At 36.4% G+C, this 24,378-nt stretch overlaps 2 protein-coding genes across 2 annotated transcripts; both read right to left on the bottom strand.

The window, feature by feature from the left end:
* Positions 1-2,593: 2,593 nt before the first annotated feature.
* LOC121634862 (calcitonin gene-related peptide 2) lies at positions 2,594-4,657 on the bottom strand. Its single transcript, XM_041977823.1, has 4 exons — positions 4,466-4,657; positions 3,673-3,770; positions 3,159-3,299; positions 2,594-3,050 (listed from the first exon to the last, which is right to left on the bottom strand). The coding sequence occupies exons 2-4, from the start codon at positions 3,750-3,752 to the stop codon at positions 2,876-2,878; spliced, it is 396 nt and encodes a 131-aa protein (XP_041833757.1). The 5' UTR covers positions 3,753-3,770; positions 4,466-4,657; the 3' UTR covers positions 2,594-2,875.
* Positions 4,658-11,500: 6,843 nt separating this feature from the next.
* LOC121635092 (solute carrier organic anion transporter family member 1C1-like) lies at positions 11,501-24,378 on the bottom strand. Its single transcript, XM_041978152.1, has 15 exons — positions 23,961-24,378; positions 22,481-22,614; positions 20,953-21,094; positions 20,293-20,425; positions 20,064-20,191; positions 19,182-19,328; positions 18,951-19,049; positions 16,803-17,036; positions 16,541-16,705; positions 14,451-14,646; positions 14,161-14,326; positions 13,709-13,893; positions 12,690-12,754; positions 12,328-12,445; positions 11,501-12,239 (listed from the first exon to the last, which is right to left on the bottom strand). The coding sequence occupies exons 2-15, from the start codon at positions 22,583-22,585 to the stop codon at positions 11,762-11,764; spliced, it is 2,361 nt and encodes a 786-aa protein (XP_041834086.1). The 5' UTR covers positions 22,586-22,614; positions 23,961-24,378; the 3' UTR covers positions 11,501-11,761.

Consider the following 24,378-nt stretch of genomic DNA (forward strand, 5'->3'; position numbering starts at 1 on the left):
CAAACACAGGTTAATGCTGTGCGTCATACTTTAGCTCTTGATTTTCATTATCATGAAAAACCCCACACAGGAGGACAACACAAGACTATGAGATACATCATTTTGATCACAGCTCCACCATTGAAAGGTATGTGGGTAAACAATGACTAATAACCACTAGATGCTTTCATTAAATACCACATTATTTTTATGATACAATGAAAAATTGAGGGCTTAAATGTTTTAGTGGATGCAGTAGTCTGCAGAGCTCTTGATCATGTTATTAAAAGACTGCTGCTTTTAATCTACTTCAGCTCTATTTTGTTTTGGTACCATGCAGATAATATCAGTATTATGTATTTATAACATAATTATTTGCCAATTTATCATAGGTCCACACCCAAAATTCTGGGTAGTGGTGTCAAAACTCAAAATGTGGAAAATTGAAAAACCTGTAAATTAAAGAAAAAATTTTTTTTATCATCTTTATTTATGCAATTTTCCCATTTTTTAATTTGGTATCTTAAAGAGTAGCCTATACAGTATTTTAACATTATGTTTATTTTTCATTTTAAATTATGATACAAAAGACTTAACTAAAATGGAGATGAGAGATTTGTATAATATTCTTGTACACCCATATAAATAAACAGCATATTATGAAAAAATACCTCTTTTGATTCCAAGGCTTTATGTATAATAATAATAATAATAATAATAATAATAATAATAATCTGAGAGCCAGAGTCTGAGAACAATTTGCAATTAGATGATTTCTTGATGCTGTTACCAGTGTTCTTTTCTCTTTCTAATTATTCTTCTATTACTGGTGTGCTTGGATAATTGCCTCCTTGCATGACACAATTTCAGCAAATTAGTGGCTGTCAGATAGATGGCCTCACGTTTAACTCTAGAATACGTTGGTGTACAGAGGAGTTTATTGTCAGCTCAGTGACCACAAAGCATCTAGATCCTGTGGTTGCAAAATAAGCCCAAATAACCCCCCCTTCCCTTCTGTACTTTACAATTGTTACAGCACGTTTGTGCTCAAATACTTTTATTTTGTTTCCAAACATGGTGCTGTACATTTTGACAAAACATCAACACTTTGGTCTTTTCTGCCCAAAGGACATCTTGTTTGTTTATATTCAACTGTGCAAACAGAAGCTGTGCTGTTCTGTTGTTTTTTAGAAGAGATTAAAGGAGTTTCTTCTGGCAACTCCTCCCAACAGTATTTTCTAATTGTGCTGTTGTGAACGTTGACATTTAACATGCAACCTGAGGCCTGTCAAGCGTTTTAGTTGTTTACACTTTCTCATGATTCAGATTGAATTTGGAGGGAACTTCTACTTCTTGGTAAATTGGGTACTATCTTGAATGTTTTCCACTTGTAAATCATCTTTTTCACTGTAAAATTATAAAATATTTCTTAAACAATCTGATATCTGAATTTATGGGCAACAACAGTTGCTTCTCAGAGATCACTGCATCTTTCATCCTTGGCATTTTGTTATGCGCCTAAAAAATCTGCAAACAATTGTGTCTGGCAAGTGTGAGTAAAAAGTGTACACTTCAAAAGTGTGCAAAAAATAAGCACACTCTTACTGTTTTCCTAGGAAATTAAGAGGGTAATGAGGAGCCTGGTGCTGCTCCACAAATTCACTTCATTAATTGATCATCAGCAGGTGTGAGCACTTTTACAAACACAGATATTTTTGGTAGTGTGCTGATCTGGTGCATTCTAGTATGTTAAATATAATGGTAAAAAAGTAATCAGAAAGTATCTTAGAAAAACAGCTGTTGCTGCCCATCAACCTAGTAAGTGGTACAAGGTCAATTCCAAGCAATCTGGATATCATTGTTCAGCAGTTCTGCTTTAAAGACAGCTGCTTATCTTCCCAGAAGAGGAGGCCCCAGCAATTCACCCCAACATCAGACTGAGAAATGCTCATAGAAACAACAAAATAAACAAAACTCAAAAGCTACATCTCAGACTCTACAGGCCTTAGTTAACACATTGAATGTTCAAAAGTTCAAAACAGAACAAGCATGGCTTGTTTGGAAGATTTGCAGGTGAAAGCCTCTTCTCTCTAAAACTAACAGCACGTCTCAAACAAAAAATGAATACTTGTTATTGATCGTGGGCATTGGTTCAACAAGGTACTTGGTCATTGAGTGTATTTAGTTTTTCACACACTATTCTGCATTTTGACTTAGTTTTTATTAAATAATCATATAGTGTAAAATAGCTGTTCTCTTGTCAAAAATTTGGACACACTTTCCTGTTAGGTATAATGGGAAAGTGTGTCCAAACTTTTGACTGGTTTGACTGGACTGAATAGCTGGAGAGAAGATCAGTTTAACATGATTTTTGTTTTTGATGAATTTTAAAAATTCTGACTATCATGATGATTTGTCATTATTTTATGGGCATCTCTTGGTGAAATAATCTATGTGTAAATGGCCTGCATGTAGCTGTGGTGATATGCAATAATATGTCTTAAAACGCAAAAGAAGTTAAAAAAATATATTTTTACATTTTATTATCAAAACAATAGATAATATTTCTTTCATATGACTTCACAGTTCTTTAGTTTTATTGTAGTTATTGTTTTTCTGTCATTTTTTTTTCTTGTCTTTTTACATTTCCATCATGCTATGGTGGAACAGCATTTACAGAACCACAACATTAACCAAGCTGGAAGAAAACATACATGGATTTGAATGATTTAAATCAAAGGCACTGTTTTTTAAAGTTTATAAAATAAAATAAAAAATCATTATGATCATTACCATCAATGTCATCATTAACGTCATTCACATAATCATTTTTACATAAGATGACTGGTTATATCATCACAACACAAGGAGTGCTGTGGAGTCTCCTCAGTGGGTACTAGAGAGGCAGGTAGCTGGGAGGCTGCAGTAGGTCCCTCTTGCCATAGGTGGAAGATCCCACATTGGTTGGTACGTAGACAGTGCCGATAGTGTTACTAGAACGGACCAGGAAGTCCGCTAACCTTTGGGTCACACAGGTGGCTGTGTTGCACTTCCTCTTCTCTAAGTGGTGGCTGAAAAAATGAAGCAGCACAGACACTGAGAAACATTAAACCAAGTTTCAGAGCTGGAATGTTTCGGACAGTGAGGAGCTACTACTACTACCATTGATTTGTGTCTACCTATTCATTGCTGTGAGCCCCCTTTGTGGCCGTGTGCCCATGAGGCCAAGAAACTGGTTGGAGATTAGCTCAGGAAGAGACCAGCCTTCTGTGTCTGAAGGAGCACTTTCCTGCTCAAAGGATGAGTTAGGATTGAAGTACCTGAATCACAGAAGGAGAAAGAGGCAAACAGTTTCACACTGATGATATCCTCTTCAAAACATCCACCAGTCCCAAGAGAAAGAGGAGAGAGTGGACAATTACCCACCCCTTCCCAAGCTCTACGATGAAACACTTTTTCTCAGCTTGTTTCCACCTTCGCAGCTATACATGTTTGCTCTGCTGCTCCTTAGACAGAGCATTGCAGTCTTTCTAGATGTAGCATTTCTAAAAAACATATATATCTAATAATGAACTAGTTATAAAATATTAATTTAAGAAGGAATCTCACATAATATTATAAACATTTAGGCAAAAATTGGATGTGCAAAAAAATGTCCTAAATTCTGCAGCTCACAGCTCTGCTGGGACTCACCTGTGACTTGGAGCAGCGGTGATGCAGCGCACGAACACAAGCACTGCAAGGAGAAGCACAGGCACCCTCAGGTGATACATGATGTTGATTAGGATTTCCTGCAATAACACAAGGGTTGAACCAAAGTTCAATTTTCTTCCAGTATAGAGAATGAATAATTCACTATTTTAATTAGTGAATCTTTCCAGGAAAATTCTGATCTTCCAGAAGTTTTAATGTAAAAAAAACAAACAAAACACACACATAAAAAAAGCCATATATGATTCCTTTATTGTATGATTTAAAGCTGTGCATAGGAATTTTCTAAATTTTTCTGTTTTGAGATCAGATGTAAAATTAAAAAAAAAAAGTCTTTTTAGTATTTCTATTGAGATTAATACATAATTTTACAGGTTTTACAGTCTAACTATTTACATATATATAAGGAAAATAGTTACCACTAAAGATGTGAAAGATCACCCTAATTAAAATTGGATTTTCTGACATTTCAGACAAAAAATAAAAAATAAAAAAAATCCATGATATAATAGGCATTTTCTTGATTTAATTTTCTTATTGTCAAAACCATGGATAACATCAAATCAAATATTAATGCAAGACAAGCCCATATTTGTATTTAAAAAGTGATATGTACATTTTCCTGTAGTCTAGCATTTGAAAGAAAATCTTAAAGAATTAAAATAATATTACAAGCAATCTCACAAGAAATACATAACTGTAAACACACCATTTATGTACAGTACAAAACTGTGAAAAGAAGACATCCAAGCCTTAAGAGAAACAAAGGACTCACTTTCTGTTGTGTTTTTCAGGTCCCAGTCCGTCACTGGAGCAGTCTGAGGTTTGTCGGACTGTCACACGAACCAACTCCGACAGTTATAAGCTCCCTGCTCAAACCACTTGTGACATCAGCTCCCTCCAAATATAGCCAAGCATTTTCATTTACACAGGGGGTGGGGGAAAAAGTGGGTTTCATGTATGCTATATCTCATACACTCTTATACATTCAGATTTGTTTTAAAACATCCACACACACATCCAAACACAAAAAACCACACACACACTGCTGTACGTCACTGTCCTCATCATCATTTTCGTCAGCAATGGCATCAGCTGCCGTGATGGGACTGACCCACCCTAAACCCACAGCAGGGAGAAGAACTCTGTCAAAGTGAAAAGCTGTCTTCTTATTTACCTCGAGACACTTAATGAAGTTTTAGGTCATCAAACTTTGGCCTCAGTCCATCCTCACTGGCTTCACAGGTAATAAATAATAAATGTAGAGATGAATTACATTTAATAATGAATGATCTCTTATTATTTTAATGGGACATGTCACACACAACAAAGCGCTAATTAATGAAGTGATGATAAAATGTGAGTTACACTTTGCAAGCAAATGAGGGAATGAGGGAATGTGACAAGTGGAGAAATAGATGAGCACCGTCACCTCTTTGCTTAGTTTCAGAAAAAAACAGCCCACAAATACAACTTATTTTTCCTGTAAGTCTGAAGCTACTGTTATTAATATTCTTATCACACTTTGTATTAATAATACATCAAATCAATGTGTTAATTCCATTGTGCTTCTTTTAGTTAACTGGTTTAATTGTTCTCCAATTGCCAAATAATAAGCTATTGTGAGTTGAGAATTGGTTAAAAGATGCAGCACTGAACAGATTTTTGCTCTCTGGTGCCCCCAAACGAAGGCTAATTGAGTACAGATTTGTCTTGCATCCTGTCTCTTCTCTGAGCTCTCTACAGCCAGTAAAGGTCAGTCAGATATTAACTTTTGTCTTATCTCTTACTCTCCCCTTATCTCTCTTTCTATTCCTCATTTCCTCCGATAATGTCCTCTCTGGTTTCCTTGCTGAACTAGCCATGTTATATGTTCATAAACAACCAGTGTGTTAATATCTAATGACTGGGTTGTGATGTGGTGCAGTAAAGCAAAACACAGCTGTCATTTTTTTCCCCTGGGCTGGAAAAAAGTTGTAAAGTGTGGTTTTGCAGCCTCAGGATGCTGCATGGCAACGATGGCTCCAGGAATCAGTGTAAAGAATATCAATGTGACTTTAAAACAAGTCAGAAGCGCAAAGTTTTAAGGTTGAAAAATGATGTAGTGTTGCTTTAAAGCTAGTGCACTGCTTATGATTCTCAGTATTTCTGCATAAATATAACCTACTGCATTTTAGAAGTTAATGCACATTCCTAAACATAGTTTATTTGAAGAATAAATTCCCTCCAGGCTGCGGCAACGATATCAGATCTGTAAAATGTTTCAAGTATCAAACATTTACATGAAATGGTTGTTTTCTTGGTTATGTATGACTTTTCCCCCAAGCCTAACCAAGTCTTTCAAAGCCACTAAACCTAACAAAATAGTTTTTCTTTTGCCTACCTTATAAGTAAGTAGTATAGTATAGTATAGTAGTAATCATACTAAAACCCAAAGAAAAAGAAAATACATCAATATGTAAATTATTTGTTCAAAAAACATACTAAAGAATCATACTAAGGTCTCTTGGTTAGACTTCTTGCACTGATTCTTTATTACAGCTCTCCCCTCTGTTCCAAAAACCCTTTTGTGTCTCTATACTTTATTGAGCAACAAAATCCATGTTTCCAGCACTACAAGAAAATTTATGTACACAGCACAATAAATGTGAATAATGACTTAATTTAGTTTTTTTTCCTCCTGCTGGCATGTAATTACAAAACTGTGTCATCCCTATGTAATATAGTATTAAACAAGTTATCTATCTTGAAGTAGTGAATTTTTCTGAGATCAGGTTGGTGTGTTACAGGCTTTGATTTTTTTTTAAAAGAAGACAACAATACCTCTGAGGTTCTGTGAAAAAGTTTGCTACCAGCACTGCTTTGATTGGATTAAGTAGAAAATCAGCACAATGTAATATCACTGCTTTCTGTAGTGAAAAGAGAACTCATAAAAATGTATTTATCTGAGCACATGATATAAACTGCTTCAATTTCAGCAGATTATAATGGCCATTGCTTTTATAAGAATGCAGTGCAAGATTATTATAGTTATTGTTTCTGCATGATCTATATCTCTAGGGATTATCCCACTGTCTCATTGAAGAGATGTCAGCACAGGCTGCAGGCTGCTGGTAAGTGCTGGTGGTTTTCACCACCACTTTGAGCTAAAAGTGATACAGTGTAGAGTTAATGGACATATGACTCCCTCAAAGCCTCTGCAGTCTAAAGAACACCTCCCTGAGCTTCCCGTACACTTCACAAGAAACCAGTAACTACAGATAAAGAAAGTGACAAGATATTTTTATAGATTTATATGGACATTAACTTTGCATATAGTAGCGTAGTCTGCAGTGTTGGCTGTATCTGGTTTTACTCTAACCTTTTCTGATATATATATATATATATATATATATATATATATATATATATATATATATATATATATATATATATTGAGTCCTATGATAGATTTTTTAATTGTCAGCTAAAGCAACCACATGTGTAAGAAAAAACTAAAGAAAATAACAGCGATGAGGTAAAAAAGAAAGAATATAATCTGGTCAGCCTGATTTTATAGGTAGTCTGAAAAAATATCATCTTGTAAAGTGCATCACTCAGAATAGTAAGGAGCTTCATTTTGCAGGAATGACAGCAGGATTTCCAGTTAAGAAATATAACTTGGAAAGAGGAGTCAAACTCCACCATCTTATTATTATCTTTTTATTTCATAACTTAAACAACCTTTTCCCCAATTCATATTTAGGGTTTCGTAAGTTCCATTATACATACTCAGTACGGTTTATTACTCCTCTCATATTGAACATAATTGAGATCAAAAGTCACCAGAAAATGATTAGTCCACTGTGCTAGCAAATGTAATTGTGTGTGGCCTCTGATAATAACTGAAAGCATCAGTGGAGTGTTTACAGTGTTTGCAGGTAACAATGGGGGTGCGTCCACATCTGCTTTAGGTTATTGCTACCTATAAAGAAAAGAATAAGTTGGGTTGTTCAAAAGAGAATATTCACTCATGTACACTGTATGAATTCCCTCTGGACCATGATGCATTCACAGACACAAATAAACAGTTAACGTCACCAACTGCTGTCTCCACTGGGAAAACAATTGGCAGTGTTTCTAATTTAATTGCATGGAGATGAATGACTTTTGGTCATGGTGAAAAGGTTTTTATTTTGCTGTTTGTGTTGGAAAACAATGCAGAGCTACCTTGAGCATTACTATCTCCCATTCATAAAACATCCTCATGCAAGTTTGTTGAATACTCTTACCTATAATTTCACTGCCGCCTACATGAATTGACAGATGAAGGGTATTTAAGGAGGAGAAATAAGAGCAGGCAAGTTTTCTTTTAAGCATCTTCAAACAGTATAAAACATGAGATATGCATGTGTTCAGACAAACATTATATACTGTAACCAATAATTAGAGATATATTTTGTATATTTACTAGATCAAAAGACCATGCTAAATCTAAACTGGTGCTACAAACCCAAAAAGAAAGCATATCTAACCCTGTAGCTCATCATTGCTGATAAGAGCATTTAATGTATGTGATTCTCTATATTGGTCCAGAAAAAGGCGTACTCAAATTTGAATCATCCGTTTGAATGTGTGAAAATTTTGAACGTAACCAACCCGTTTGAACTTAAAAATTAATCTTTCATTTGTATAACTGACCTTGCAGACTTGAATATGCTCTGATGAAGATTGCGTAAATTTGTATCTGTGATATAATCCAAATAAACAAATGAAATATGAGTACTTTTGTATTGACATTTATTTTTGCTTAATTTAGATGTGCTACTTCTTTTTTATGGAATATATTTGTTGTAGTTTGGGTGTCACACTCCACTGAAAATTTCACTTCTGAAGTGCAATTTCTTATTTTGGATAAAAAAAAAAAAATTAAAAAAATAAAAAAAATCTGTAATTTCTGAAGATCTGACTGTAGATATAAATCAAGCAGATTCAGCAGAGGGCGCTCTGTTATCAGCTGGCCTAACCCATGTCCTGGTAACCTCACAGTAAAATAGTCTAATTTTGTTTGCCAATTTCCCACAAAAACACAAGAAACTAGTAAGCAGTGACATCTTTTCAAGACAAGCACGTTAACAAATAATCTGGGAAGCAGTAACTATTTGGACTTTTCCATTTTAATGAGTGTATCGTAATGAATGTGGCCCATACACGATCAATCAGTCTTAAAACTACTAAAGCCATGCAATGAGTTAGCAGGAATCAGTGAGAGCTTTTACCACATTAAATACTTCCAAAAGATGTTATTTTTTTAATAAAATAAACATCTACACTTCAGCTCAGTGATGGATATATGAGCAGAAATAATTCTACTTTGTGTTAAAGTGTAGAAACAGTATTTCTATGTCTGCTCCCTGCTCTTCTCTTCTGGAGATATTATCTTAACCAGGTTCAATTAAAGATGGAATGGAGTTTTTTTTTTTTTAACATAATGATTCATTCAAGATAACACTTACTGACTTCTCTGATAAAGAGAGAAAAAGCTGTATCAGTATAACATATTTAGTAAACATAAATAAAACGAAATCTTAAATATTGTTCATAAACACTGAAACAGACGTTTCCTCTAACACATTTCGATCCAAAAGTCTCCAACTATCACCCCACAACCGATAACAAATTCCTTACAGCTGTTATAGAAAACAAAAAAGCTGCTGATTCACTGTTAATGTTGATGAATCATGGTTAAAAATCATATTCTCACTTACAATACGATGATTTAGTTTATAAGACACAAAAGAACTAATTTTAAGATCTGCTGTTTAACCAGTCAGAACAACCAGTTTTTCTGTAAACACAACCAGTTAACCAGCTGTTCTGCTGCAAACACTGATGTCATCAACTAATTATGTAAGGAGACAAACTAACGTCATAACAAAACAGCTGTTTTACTGACGTAAACAGCTAACTGGCGGGTTCAGACTTACTGGGTTTAATGAGTCTCTTTATTCACAACAGAACCTCAGTGATGTGAAAGCATCAACTTGTATCACCATCATCATCCACGGCAGCTGATTTAAAGGCAAATTTGTTTGCTGTTAGATTTAATTGTCAACTTTAAAAAGAAACATGTTGGTGTTTAATATGGGATTAGCAACTTGTACTTCAAGAAGATGAATTAACAAGTAGATGAACAAATAGCAGCTTCAAAATCATCATCGTTTGATGGTATAGTTTCATGACTGGCAATAGTTGAACAGCATTTCCATGTTCTTGCAGTGGTGGATACAATGTCCTGGAGAAAGTACTTTACCAAGGACGCACAGCCAATTACAGCTACTGAAGCCACAAGGCCCTGCAGCAGGGGACTGATGTAACAAGCTCGGACTCCTGGGATTTCAGAGGAAGAACTGTACTCTGAAGAACAACAACAAGCAGGCCAGACAGAAACTAAAGGGTAGTGTAACCATGGCGTATATTCTTTTGCTTTATCTTCTTAGCTTTTGTCTATTAAAAGAAGCTCCAACTAAAAGCACAGAAAAATAGAGAAGGAAATTTGGGGTACAACTTGGCTTAACATCATGTTAGACCCATGATTTCAGTTTGATGCTCATTTTCCTTGTGGACAGACAACTGATTTGCAAAAAACAGAGGGGGCAGACTCAGACCAGACAAGTTTCTACACAAATTGCTAGATTGGGATCTTGAGACAAAATAACATATTTCATCAAAGGTTTAGTTTCTAGAGTTCTTCCATGTTTGGAAAGGATCACAGTTTTCTTTTACTGCTTTTGTGAAAGAAATAACCATAATTTTCCTAAAGTTAGGATAATAAATTGTCTAATAAATTGTCTAAAAAGATTGTCTATATCAACTTTTCAGTAATGCACTGTAACCCTGAATAACACTTTGCGGTCTACCCAAAAACTGCTCATTATTATGGGATTGTAAGTCAGAAAAAGTTTTGACAATTTGGAAAATGCTAATTAAAAAAAAAAAAAAAAAAATCAGTGTCACGGGGGAGCTGGAGCCTATCCCAGCAATTAGCAGGCGAAAGGCAGGGTACACCCTGAACAGGTCACCAGTCTATTGCAAGGCCAACACAGAGACAAACAGCCACTCACCCTCACACTCACTTCACTTCACAAAGAATTTAGTGGCCAATTAAACTAATATGCATGTCTTTGGATGGTGGGAAGAAGCCAGAGTACCCAGAGAAAACATGCAAACTCCGTACAGAAAGGCTCCTGTTCAATCCTCCAGGCCTCTCGCCTGCTATTAAAAGTCCAAACTTTTGGCTGGTACTATACTTTGAACGGTTTTCATGCAGGCTCAGCACTATACTGACCAAGACGACCTAGAATAAAGTAAAACCGCTCTTGGAGGAAGAATGAGACTCTTGTACTCTGCTGAACTTGTTTTCCTGCTGCAGCATAATAAATAACATAAAAGACAACTAGAGCATTACAGATTTATTTCTCACCAATGGTTTTAATGAAGAATTCCCATGATAGTATATAATTGGTCTTTGCCTTTAAAAGATAATTTTGTCATTTCATACTCAGGTATTTTACTCTTTCCCCCTCAAACCTCTGCCCTCAATCAAAAAGTGATGAAATGGGAAAGTCCCCCCTGACAAAAAAAAAAGGAACAGTAAAGTTTTTAATTTATTGTTTTTCCATACCAGCTTCATCCCATTCTGGGGACATAGGGGGCAAGAGTCTATTATTAGTTGTTCAAGGATTAATTTATTCACAGAAAAAAAACAATATTTGTCCAAGCTTCCTCTATCATATGTATATTTCTAGGCATCACAGATCTGTGGCTTAATCATACACATACATAGCCAGCATTTTGCATGTATTTTTCATTGGCCCGTCCAGCATAATTCCATTTTTACATCAAGTATTCTACCATGTTTCTACAGCTGTTGAAATGGGAGCACATTTAGCTCCTGCCCTGCTCCGAACTAAACATAATAGAGCAGTTCTATCTTGTAATAATAAAAAGGAAAATACTATTAGCACTTAGCATGCTAAGCGTCCATCTGAGAAAAGAACTCTCTTCACCTTGAGAGTAAATATAACTTTTGCTAACTTCCTCCTTCTAAGTTGTTCTTGGTAACTGCATGTTTGCCCAGCCTCTCTTCTTCTACCTGTACCACTGTTTCCTTACAGACCATCTCTGTGTTTGCTCCATCAGAAGAATGATGCTTGAACTCAGCAGTGCTTTCTGTCAGGCATTTAGACTCCTGAATGATTTTGGAGGAGATGAGTCCATCATCATGGGAGAACTGCTCTGTTTTGTCAGCCTCCCCATCTTCCTTCAAGTCTCTCTCAACCCTTACACAAACCTTGGAGCGACAAAGCTTTGGATTTATTGCACTAACCCGAGTTCCTTCTAATGTTGTTTTGGGGGTCTTAATGTCAATTTCCTTTGAAGCTTTTAATTGGTGCAACTCTTTTAGCTGCTCTGGCCTCCGAAACTGTCGTCTGAGGAGGATGATAACAGCAATGATGAAGAAATAGGAGGAACCACTTAGACAAGTGATCAGACCTAAGAAAATTATTCTGTAAATGGAGAAAATGAATGGACAAAGTTTAGACCAATCTAGGAACATGAGAAAAATTGCATTTGATCATGTGGACAATAGGTCACCTGTACAAATCGGCATCATAAATGCGACATGCCCCCCTTCCTCCACACTTCTTGATTGACCATTTCATGCAAGTTGAATCAATCAGAGCTCCAAAATACACAGGTGCAGGAATTCCTCCTACAGTGTTATCAACAAAGAACATTGCAATGAAGAGAAATTATGGGTTTCCTCTGTCCTTCAGTTATATGTGAATGTTGTGGCTTCAACATGACAAACTAAACCAGAGGATGCAGTTTTATCAGAAGAGGGAGCTTTAGTTTTGACCTGTATCAACACCCAAAAGCAAAACAAGTGAAAATCAAACCATTTGATTAAAAAATTGCTGAGTGCTTTACATGTGACTTCAAATAATGAAGCTTACCAAGAGTCCTGGTTGCCAAGGTCTGAATACCCAGTGCAAGGGATTTGAGCTCTGGTGAAATGCATCTGTGTTTCCAAAAATAAAAAAAGACAAAAAAAGACAAAATCAAGAAAGAAAATAAATAATGAACATTTAAAACAAACAACACATTTTCTGTTACTTATTGAACTGCAATTACATGACAGTCAGAATCAGCTCATGATGTTCTCATGACTTAGTAAAGATGTGCTGAATATTAAACCTTCTGGGTTTTAGAGTGCAGTATCTCAAGGCGCACTGTTGTCTGCCACCTCTCATTATTTCGCACCAACTGTTGTCTGCTACTAGGCACAATGAGATTTACATTCAGATTCAGAAAAACTTTATAAATTAATCAAAGGGAAAATATTTGTTTTAAAAAGCGTTTTATTGGAGATAATAGAAACTGGAAGCGAACACAGACCTCCGCCAAGCCATTGTAATTTTTTTTCTTTGCCAGTGATTGTAGGCCTTATTTTTGGTGTTATCTCCCCATTATGAAAAATCCTTTAAAAAATTCCTGAATCCAGGCAGTGATCTGGATATCAAAAAATCAAATAATTTGTTCATTATTCCATTTTTGAGATTTGCTAAAAAAATCATCCAAATCCATCCATTACTTTTTGAGTTTTGTTGCTAACAGATAGACAAATAAACACCACCAAATACATAACCTCTGCCTTGGCAGATGTTATAATAGATTCTCAGTGGCCCTCTCCGAAGACATAACAGAGTGGACATCAGGGTGCACGTGAAGGCCAGGTGCAGAGACTCCAACCTGTGACTTTAAGTCCCAGCATTCCCCCTCGAAAACGTTTACCTCAACACCTACACATTATCTATCTTTGCACATCTTTGGTCATCATTGTTTTTGTTTACTTCAAAAAAGTGAAACTGATTGAGCTTTACATGTTAGATACTTCCTTGACTTACGGCCACAGCAGCCAGTTAATGCCAATAAAAATACATTAAACAGTTTGGTGAGATTTGGAAAGGGTTACCGTATTATGACCATGTAGCCTGGTGTGGCTCCCAGAGCATTGATAAAGGAGCTGAGAACGGATACAGCCATGTAGGAGGTGAAACTACGGCTGCAGCCTTTGGCATGAGGGCACTGTCCGAGCCTCACTGACATAGTGCTGCCTGCTGGAAAGGAGGTGGCTACACAGCTGCAGTTGTGAAAGACCTGGGGAAAAAAAGCTGCAATGATTTCTTAACTTAATAATTGGAATTATCTGTAATGTCCCATATTCTGGGATATTAAAACAGTACAACAGCAAAATGACAGAAGGATGTAATTAATATAATAAATTTAATAATGAAAATGTGATAAAAATCATACATTTTGCAGGAAAATGAAACAGAGGGAAATATTTAATTAAGTGACTGGTAAATTGTGTGTAATTATTTATTGCTAGTTAACGGAAAACACTGTATTTTTCTGTGATCCTACTGTATTCTTGCCGTATCCACTGGAGCTGAGGCAGCCAGCCATACATGGGGAGATGTAAGTGATGCCACTATCTGAACAGACAGGGTCCCAGTCTTCTGCTGGACACGAGCAGTCTCTGTTACATTCAGAGTAGAGCATCTCTCCATTGTACGACACACTCTTTGTCCTGCAGAGGATAAAAATTTTTTTAAATTTCTATCTGGCAGTGAAAGACAGTAACTGAAATGTTAATTAGTTGCTAAAACAAGAGTGTAAACTGTACAGTAATTTTGGTTTGTCTCAGCACTGACCCATTGTACAACACTGTGAGCCCAGCCACAGGTATGTTATCGCACTTGGTGCCAAATTGCAGCAGTAAGAGGAGGTATCCCATGAAGGATGTGGCAAAGGAGAACTGAGCTCCTGAAACCACACTCAGCTTGTACCTCCTCATCAGAAGTCCACCCAGGAAGATTCCAGTTGCCACTGCCGGTAGGTTTAGCACCCCTAAAGGAAAAGTGAAAGAATATCTGTATCTTGGAAAGTTAAATGTCTCAATTTCAGAGACTATAGATACTAACTCATTTGAGGTATAAAGTTTATTTATTTAAACACATCTACGGTAAATTTGTTGGGCCCCTTACTCTTTGCAATATCAACTACCTTCTTGGCTTTTATCACCTGTCATCAGCTTATATGGCTTCAATCTATGCAGACGATCCCCTACTCTACCTCCCAATGCCCACCAGATAACCAGATAGGTGTAGCTCTACTTTTGGCTCATCCTTTGGACTTTCATTTCATTGTGCATTGAATTTGATGTATCCAACCATCCCTACATTATAGTTGTAACTATAATTAGTTGCAGCAAGGGAATGTTATATAACCTTTATGCAGCCTCTGAACCAAAAAGAAAAGAGGAAACTATGCTTATCAGTGCTTGTGCAGCAGCTGCAGTTTCTGTTCTCTGCTTGATAAAAGATTTACATTTTCAGATGCTCACATCCACTGTTCTTTTAGCACAATTTTGCATACTTGTTAAAACAAGAGAAAACTGTGATTTCATAAGGACTTATGGAGTGTGGCCTCTCAGCTAAAATATGCCATTGATGGCAGAGAGGGGGCCCTCAAATAAAGTAAATAAGTAAGTAAAGTCATATTTTTCTTGCTTTGATAAAAATCAATTCTGTTTCAGCAGTAAAATTAAATCCACTTGAGTGCAACACCAAGTATACAATTAGCTTAAATACACAAATAGAACAGCACAACCTTACCTATCGGAGCTTTTAAATTTTCACAGTCCCGTCAGAGCAATGAGATCATCAAACCAGCTGCTCTTGATAGTTCCCAGAACCAGATTAAAAGGCAGAGGTGACAGAATGATTTGAGCATTTTAAATTATTATTAAAAACATACCTTTCCTCACAGATTTTTCCTCCAGATTGATTATTGTCACTTGGCTTTTTATTTATTTTTTTATGTGTGTGTTCTTATATGTATTTATTTTGTTTAATGTATTTGATCTATTTTATTATACTGCTGTTTTGTTTTATTTGATTTATTTGCTCATTTTATTGTATTGGTCACTTAGTGACTTGGTGACTTGGTGACACTTTGGTCAACTGAAGTTGTTTTAAAATGCTTTTAAAATGTGCTTTATAAATAAACTTGACTTGACTTCACACTGAAAAGTAATATTTTAAGCTGCTTCACCACAGCAATTAATTTTTTACAGTTTTTTATGGCAATATGACATGTGAGAAAACAGTGACTGAATTAAGACTTTACTCTCCAGTCTCATGCAAATGGTAAATTCTGCACGAGCGTCATGGCTCTTTTTGTCCCTTTTCACAGCATGACTGAATGAAGTCGTGGGGAACATTAACATAAAAGTGAGCAGTGTCTGAAACACTAAATGCTGTCACTTTAACAGAATTACGAAAGCATTTAATGCATCTCATATCTGAAAAAGAATTAAGAAATGCCATCTGACTGCTATATATGAATTCTGTCATTTATGATTCTGAGATAATGGACTGAATAAAATACTATTAGAGTAGGCATATCAGAGTCTTGAAGATCCATCTTTTTATTCACTCACACAAGTTTTGGACTGCAATCCATGTCCTGTTTGTCTTTTAATGTTCTCTGAATGTTGTTTATTACTTTAAAATGAGTTTGTGCAGCTGTATTTTCTTCTATATAGACAGGAATATTTCTGGAAGTCAGTGTTATATCAGGCAGTATTTAGTTTATTAAAACTTGTGTGATGACTTGTTAAATGACTTGTACAAGTCATTTAAGTTTCCACGTTTTAGTTTAAATGAGCTCACTGCTGTGTTTTTATGCAACTACAGCTTTACGTAACATTAACTGACCATATGTGATAAAGTATTTTTACCTATGAGAAAGTTGGCTCTTGACGCAGACTGTCCAAATTGTTGCTCCATGTATTTGGCTTTGAAGGTGAACAGGCCAATGAAGGAGTTGAATTTCAGGATGCTTCCACAAAGAAGCAGGAAGTAGGCAGGAGTTCCCAACAGACGCTTCAGCGATGGAAGGAACCCTGTGAAAGGATATCCAGTAAAATAATCAGCAAATTCCATAAACCACCACATGCACAGAGAGGAAGAGTGTTTCCAGAAGACTGTTTCCTCTTGTACCTTTTGCAATTTCAGTCAGCTTGAGGCTGTGGTCACTCTTGAGTGCATCCTCAGCCCCGTCCAGGGCTGCATGGGCACGAGTTGACGTTTCCTCTTCACCCTCCTGCTTTGGCAGAGAACGAGGCAAGAACCAGAAGGGGATGCTGGAAATTAGCAGGAGGGCAGAAGATACAAAGAAACCCATCCACCAGGCACCCACCCATCGAGCATCTTTAGGAGTGATGATCACAGTTTCTGCATTATGAAGACATTTACAAGTGAGAGCACATCAGAAGCATTGTTAATTTGGTTTATTATTATGTAAATTGACTATACTGGACATCAGATATTACTTCGCCACTGCAGGCACGTGCAGGGGAGATGGCTACATGTGCAGGGGATCCTGCCTTTTAGCCCCTTGATGAACAAATTCCCCTTTAATTAATTTATTTTTTGACCAAGGCCTGCCCCATTGAAGTTTAAAATTCATGTCATTTCATGACCTTTTTTACCAGGTCATCTGTGACGAGCTTCTGGCTGTCAGTGACAGTCAGTGGAAGCAATACCATAATGTGTTAAGCTTTACAAAGAAGGGATTTTAGCCGGGGAGGATTATAACGGTGTTATATGTGCACTATTTTGTGTATTTTCCAAGTAGTATTGAACACATTTTTTTTCATTTGCACTTTTCATGTAGCAAGTAAAACAGCCATTTTTTATGTCAAAGTAACATTCTTTTATCATGCACAAGTTTAATACCCCTCAGCCATTAAGCGAAAAGAGAATAATTTCTTCTCAAAAAGTGCACTATTGAAACTAGTTTAACACGACAAGCCACATTCACACACGCACAGCAGTTCTTCTATAAAGCATTAAAGATCACAGTATTTTTTATTGATCAGACACACATTCACAAAACAGTTGGTGCACTGGAGGCAATATAGGGGTTAGTATTTTGCCCAACAACATTTCAAAGTGTTGTCAGGGAAATTCAGGATTGAACCACCAAACTGACTGGCAGACCACTGCTCTTCTTTCTACCCACCTCCTTTCTAAATGAGGGACCCTCTCGCTGTGAGGCAACGATGCCAACCACCACACCATTGTGCCAAATTAATAATTAATTTTAAAAAATAACTGAGTAAAGTGAAAAGTCAAGACTTTTTCCTCTCAGGGACACACACTTTTTTTTAACTAAGCTGTTGTGATATGTGCTCCCTGTCTTAATGTTAGCATACCAAACCTTTTGCACCCTGAGCAGCAGGGTCAGTCTAAATGAGGCTCCAGACAGACTCTCCTGGGTCTGAGCAATCAAAAATGTGAGACTATTGCCAAAAATGCACTCTTTAATTTACCTTTGTTAGGAACTGAATAATTAAATAGATGAAAAAGATAAAAAAGTTCCCAGCCACTTATGGACAATTAGTAGGAAAAGTGCAAGGGATGTCAGCTTTTGCTTTCTAGATGTCATTTAAGACATACTGTAACTAAAACTGACACAAAAAGCCAACTTAGCAGCATTTAAGTATTGTATGTGCAGTTCCACTATTAAATAGCTCAAAAAGGTTAGCGTTAGGGTGAAATTTCAAAGCAAGTTGTGTTGATCGAGCAGCTTATTGCAGAAACGAAACAGCAGAACGTTATTCTTAGACTTTTATCTAGTCATGCAGAAACTTTGCATCCATGGTTGTCTGTAGAATGAAGCCAGATGTGCTACTTCAAGTCATTTCAGGTTCAACCTGGGGTTTGACAATCACAAAGCTGATTCACGTCTTACTGAGGTGTATTTTCAGACAGACAGAAGTGGCCCAAAAGTTAGAGGTTACTGTATTAGAGCTGATATCATTTATCAAAATACACCCCATGACAGTTGGGTAGGAGCTATAACTCGGCTACAAAGGATAATTCTATGAATGAGTGATTGGTAAAACCAGGGCCGGTCCTGGGCATAGGCGACCTAGGCAGTAGCCTAGGGTACCATCTGCTGGAAGGGGCACCAAATTGCCATCAAAAAATCTAAACAATCAATAATAACAGAAAAGAGAATTAGACCGTCACAAAATGACCAGTTATTGGGCTTGACATGAAATACAAATTTCATGATTAGTCTCTAACTTGTAGGCATGTAGAGTATTTGAGAAAATTTATACTCAGTGAAAAATATCTTACCCATATCAACATATCCAATGTCAACATATAGTTTGGCACAATAGGAACCCAGGAGAAATCCAAACATGGGACCCAGGAGCGTAATGGTCTGCAGACAAGCTGAGAAAATTATCAAAAGAATTATTATATTACTTGAAATGGTTTAATAGTGAAAAGAGGCATTGCTGTTGAATCACATAATAGAATATACATAGATGAAACAGCAAAAAAAAGCAAACTATGTCATCTTACCTATGTAGAAGGGAGAGTTTTCAGCTTTAGCAAAGTCATCAATGTAGGAGATTCCCAGAGGTGTGACTGGAGTCTCTCCAATCCCTCGCAAAGCATTCCCCAGGAATACATAGATCCACATGTTGGAACCAGGCTCTTTCACACATGCTAGGAATCCATGATAAGGATTTTGTTACAAAGAACCACTAAACCTTTTTGTTAAGAACTGATAAACCTGTGTGAAAAGTCATTTTTCCATGAGGTACATCAATGTTTTGTTTAATATCTTTTTCAAACCAACAATACTGTGTATGTGCTGATTACATTTTTCCCAGGTTGGATTCAATATTTTGTTTCTAGAAGGAAACATACACATTTGAGTAGAAAATAAATCAAATGTTGCATTTCATTGACATTAGATGAAAATGATTGCTATTTCAAAACCTTGGACGAGGAGCAGGAATAAGGTTTTCTTTTAAAAGAGCACAGCTTTAAACTTGCATGACCACACTGCATGCAGTTACCATGCTGTATATCCTTCTGAATGCATCTTATGAGACAAGTTAAAGGGTCTTACTGTGCTTTTTGATGATACCATCACTGACTCAACAAGACTATCATCTGCATGATGCTCTGAGCTCATTTATGCTATGAATGGAACTACAGAAAAAGGTTAATATACTGCATCAAAGTTGGCAGGATTTATCCATTAACAAGCATTAATCTGTGTGCAAAATGTAATAGAAATTCAAATAATTTTTCCTGTAGACATTCAGTCAAAATCAAGTTGGTGGAGCTGTTAACAGAATGATACAAGCATCCATAAAGCTGTACGGCTTGGCTCTGAAATCAGTGCATGTTTTCAGGACTGTAACATTTGATTGCAGCATGCAGCACTCATACCTTTGTCTTCTTCCACAGAGGGATGTATCTCACTCTCTGGCACTTCAACTATTTTCAGAGGATCCACACAGGCAGCAATATTCACACTGTTATTCTGGAAGACCTGAATCACTGTGTCATATTTATAGCTGTGAAATCAAACCACAACTATATTAAATCAGAGCGTTTGATCAATTTATTGTTGCTGATTCTAAATTAGTTTGTTTATGGAAATGTTTAAGGGGTTTACCGTCCCATGAAGAAATGGGTCAGGCCAATGAGAAAGGCCCCAACAGCCATGAGGAAACATCCCACAGCAATGAGTCTGGGCCGATGGAGCTTAGCCCCAAAATGGCTAACCACGGCTAGAAACAACAAGTTGCCTACCTCCAAGAAAGACAATAAGAAAGCATAGAAGAGAACAGCAAACATGAGATAAGACTTTCACAAAAAAGCACATGGAAATTGATTCTCTTAGTATGTTTATATAACGTCAAATATACATATACCAGACTTTAAACATACATGAACATACTAACACATGCAGATTATACTGTTGGGTGTTCCTATCTTTGACCTGGAAGTAACAACTGAGGCCAATAAGAAAATTAAAACATAAAGAATATATGAAATGTACATATCTCTAAAGGTGCCCAGTTCATAGCTTGTCCTGGTGTTATTTTTTTTTTATTTATTTTTTATCAATTAACAGAGAGCCTAGTTTTTTTCAAGCTGAGTGTGAAGTATATTACCACCTAGCATAATAGAGACAGACAGTTTGGTCAATAAATCATCCCTCAATCCTCTTTACCTCATGCTTGTACATATACTGGGAAAGGGAGAGCAATCCAAAGCAATGAAATGTACATCATAAAGCTTTAGGGTTAAATTAAACAAAGAAAACTGGTACCCATCTCAAAGCTGCCATCTACGAGTCCAATTTGTGTGCTGGAGAGGTCAAAACGTCTCTCAATCTGAGTGATGGAGCTCTTCATGTAGGTCCCTGTCAGGGCTTTGGAGAAGTAGGCGAAGGAAAGCGCCACAATAAAGAGCTACAAATTACAAAGCAAAGTGAAACATAATTAACCTGTCTTCCTGCTAATATCTTACACTGTAATTCCCTTTGATGAGATTCAGTGCCGCTAATTAGATTTCACATTTGACTGTTTTGTTCTGAACTCTTACATCTATGATAAATGCCACAAGATGATCAGTTAAACTGGGGAACCATTCTGCTCCCACATCTGCAGTCTACACCTGCTTTACAGTGTGTGTGTGTGTGCGTGTGTGGACATCCTGGAGGTTTTTATTTAAATTATTCCCCAATAGGGATTACAGAAATTCCCATGTGTTTTTTTGCTCTTTTGTGTACCTCTGCCTTGGCTTTGATTATCAGCTTCAATTAGAGTTTCCTTGGACATTTATATAGACAGGTTTAAACTAGGAAACATATTATTGTTATTTATTATTTAAGGAGAAGGGGTGGAAGTGATACTTCTTCTCACTCCTTTATGTCTATGTATTTGTATGACTTATATATTTTTTCTTTTTGTTTTTGCTTGTTTGTTTATTTTTTATGTCTTTTTTGTATTTATTTTGTCTTACATATTCAAAATAAATAACTGCAAACAAACAAACAAAATATCAGGGTCTTTATAGCATAACAAACATTATATCAGTGATTCGTTTGTATGATGTGAACTCTGTAAACATTACCAAAACCTTTGGAGTAGACTTTTTAACAAGTTTCTTTACTTGAACCTACTTTGAGCGAAAGCATGTTGTGAGCCTTATAGCATAATTGTCTAACTCGTATTTTGGCTAAATTGTGATATCTGTCTAACTCCTAATATTGCTGATTGATGCTGCATCATTACCTATAAAACTTTAAAATATGACTAAAGCAATTATGCTATAAGGCTATGAGGCTCTGATATTGTTGCACACTTGAGAAAGAAATAGAAGTAAGTCTCACATTTTAAGGGTTATCTATCCATTATCTATCCATTAGCTAAACTGGTATAAGTTTAGCTCACAAGGGGGCAATGGGCATGTTATTTCAGATGGACACAAACATAGCAGGGAGCTTGTCTAACAAGAGGCTGATACAAATGGACAGAAAATCATTCACACTTATGAACAGTTTAGTCATCGATAAGCTGAACCCACATGTCTTCAGAGGAAAAATAAATAAATAAAAAAAAAACCTAACCCTAATGCAGGCAACTGTGGAAAGAGGTAAAAGTCCAAACTCAGCGGCTTCTTGTGAAGTTACAGTGATAAAAAAAAAAAGAAAATAAAATTGCATGTTGCCTTTTAGGCTTTTAACTGATGTTTTTACCAAGTGCAATTTACACTGAGTGCATCAACAGAACACCTCACAAGAAGAAAATTAGAAAAACCAACAGAGAAGTGCTGGTTAAAGACAGCATGAGTACTTTGAGAGTGGAGAGGCCAGGGTGCTTTCTGGGCTGCTGCTCAGTGGGGTCACACAGAGCCTGCTGGCTGGTCATCTGGCAGCTGTCCTTTGCTGCTTCTTCCATCTTTCCCTCAGCGTCTTCACCTCAGTGCACTGCAGTGACAGGGAATTAGATGGGTGGAAAATGTGTTTTAAATGAATTAATACTTAAATATGATATATGTGAATGAATTAATCAATTATTCCCAGGGTACAATGGTGTATATTATGCCTAGTTGGAAAAGAGCTTGGTCTTTTTGCTCAGAATTAGGGTAACATGTTGCTCTATCATAACTATATAGTGAAAAGATGTTTTTAAATAGATATGTGTTTGAAGCTGGATAACTCATGAATAGTTATCTGCAGCAGGCAGTAGTCAAACCACTCTCAGTATGGATTAGTAGGGAGGCGCATTAACAGGGAGCCAATCTAGCGTTTACATCAAAATACATCAGAATTTGACATCTAAAACAAAATGATACCTCAGAAACTCATTGTACTTTGAGTGAATGCTATATTGTGTTTTTTATTTTGCTTCATTTATGACTCAGATAGATACAGTACTTTGTGTTTCTTAACCACATCTTTGATAATAAAACAACATTTTCTTAACCAAAGCAACAGTGCCCAGCCATTGACCGATGACTAATAACTTGAGTATTACATCGGGTCTGAGATCCTTTAGTTCCCTCAAAAAATGTTGCAGGAATAAATGGTTTCAATGTTTCTGAGTGCTGTCAAAAAAATAAAATGTGGGTTCAAATGTGCCAAAAAGTAACTATAATGTTAGGTGTTGCATTTCTTTCTTCAATTCAGTCATAGTGAGGCACTTACAGTAACTTAAAAACATCAGAGGTGGGATTAACAAAATACAGTTCTCCACAGGGCTCTACTGTGCACTGAAAGTGCAACATGGACATTCTTCGGTTGAAGAAAACAACATCTGATGCCAAATAATGTACAACTGGTTAAAAAAAGCTCAATATAGCATTCAGTTGAATTTCTATCAAGAGGTTTGAACTTTTTAAGATTGCAAAAATGCACTCTGTCCTTATTATGGAGTTAGTAGCTGCTGGCAAGACACTGGATATTCTTTTATACTTCCCATGCTCCCACTTCAGAAAATCAAGATACCCCTTTCATTAGTCTCATAAAAGCCTACCAGCACCATACCAGCTCATTAACACACTGTTTTCAGTCTTTACATTTTTCCTGCAGCTGTAACTACTCATTAATCTATAAATATAAGAACTGTTATTAGTTATATTTGTTTCCTTGGGGTATTTCATCCATATTTCTGGCACACATGATATTAAAAAGAATTAAGATGAAATGGCATTCATAATTATTTACTGAATTTTGGTCATTTCAGTTTATATTTGGGCAAAGTCAATCTTATTATTTTAGATTAGTCAGTGAAGTGAGACAGAGGAGGAAACAGGAGTAAAACTAAATGGTACCTCTTTAAACTTTGCAAGCTTCCTCTCCTTACAATCCTCTCAGGTGAGTGCACGTCAGGTGATGGAGGCTCAGTCCATTTCTGCGAGATGTGACAACTTCATTTGTCCACTTTAAAGACTGCAATGGTGGAAACTTGACAGAAAGTTACTTTGTTTTTCACCTCATAGCTCCTTTAATCCCCCTCAGGTTCAGACTTATAAATACCTCCACCCAAAAGGGAGCCTTTCTGTAATGAATGAATAATTTGTGACCACTAAATTATGATTCTTTTGTTAGGATTTTCCAGAGAGTCAAGTATGTTACACTTATTCATATTTATTGCCAAATAAATATGTCTCCCCTTGCTTCTTCTTCTTCATCTGCTCCTTTTCGAGCAGCTGTGTGTCTGTCCACCAGCTAAGAAGAGACAGTCCTGCA

Source organism: Melanotaenia boesemani, chromosome 23 (assembly GCF_017639745.1).
Source record: "Melanotaenia boesemani isolate fMelBoe1 chromosome 23, fMelBoe1.pri, whole genome shotgun sequence".
NCBI classification, from domain to species: domain Eukaryota; kingdom Metazoa; phylum Chordata; class Actinopteri; order Atheriniformes; family Melanotaeniidae; genus Melanotaenia; species Melanotaenia boesemani.

Coding starts and splice junctions, on each gene's coding strand:
- LOC121634862 (XM_041977823.1), bottom strand. CDS start 3,752: ATGTATCACCTGAGGGTGCCTGTGCTTCTCCTTGCAGTGCTTGTGTTC. Junction 3,300..3,672: donor ACCGCTGCTCCAAGTCACAG/GTGAGTCCCAGC, acceptor TCTGTGATTCAG/GTACTTCAATCCTAACTCAT. Junction 3,051..3,158: donor GGGCTCACAGCAATGAATAG/GTAGACACAAAT, acceptor TCATTTTTTCAG/CCACCACTTAGAGAAGAGGA.
- LOC121635092 (XM_041978152.1), bottom strand. CDS start 22,585: ATGGAAGAAGCAGCAAAGGACAGCTGCCAGATGACCAGCCAGCAGGCT. Junction 14,327..14,450: donor CTCACAGTGTTGTACAATGG/GTCAGTGCTGAG, acceptor TATCCTCTGCAG/GACAAAGAGTGTGTCGTACA. Junction 13,894..14,160: donor GTGGATACGGCAAGAATACA/GTAGGATCACAG, acceptor TTTTTTCCCCAG/GTCTTTCACAACTGCAGCTG.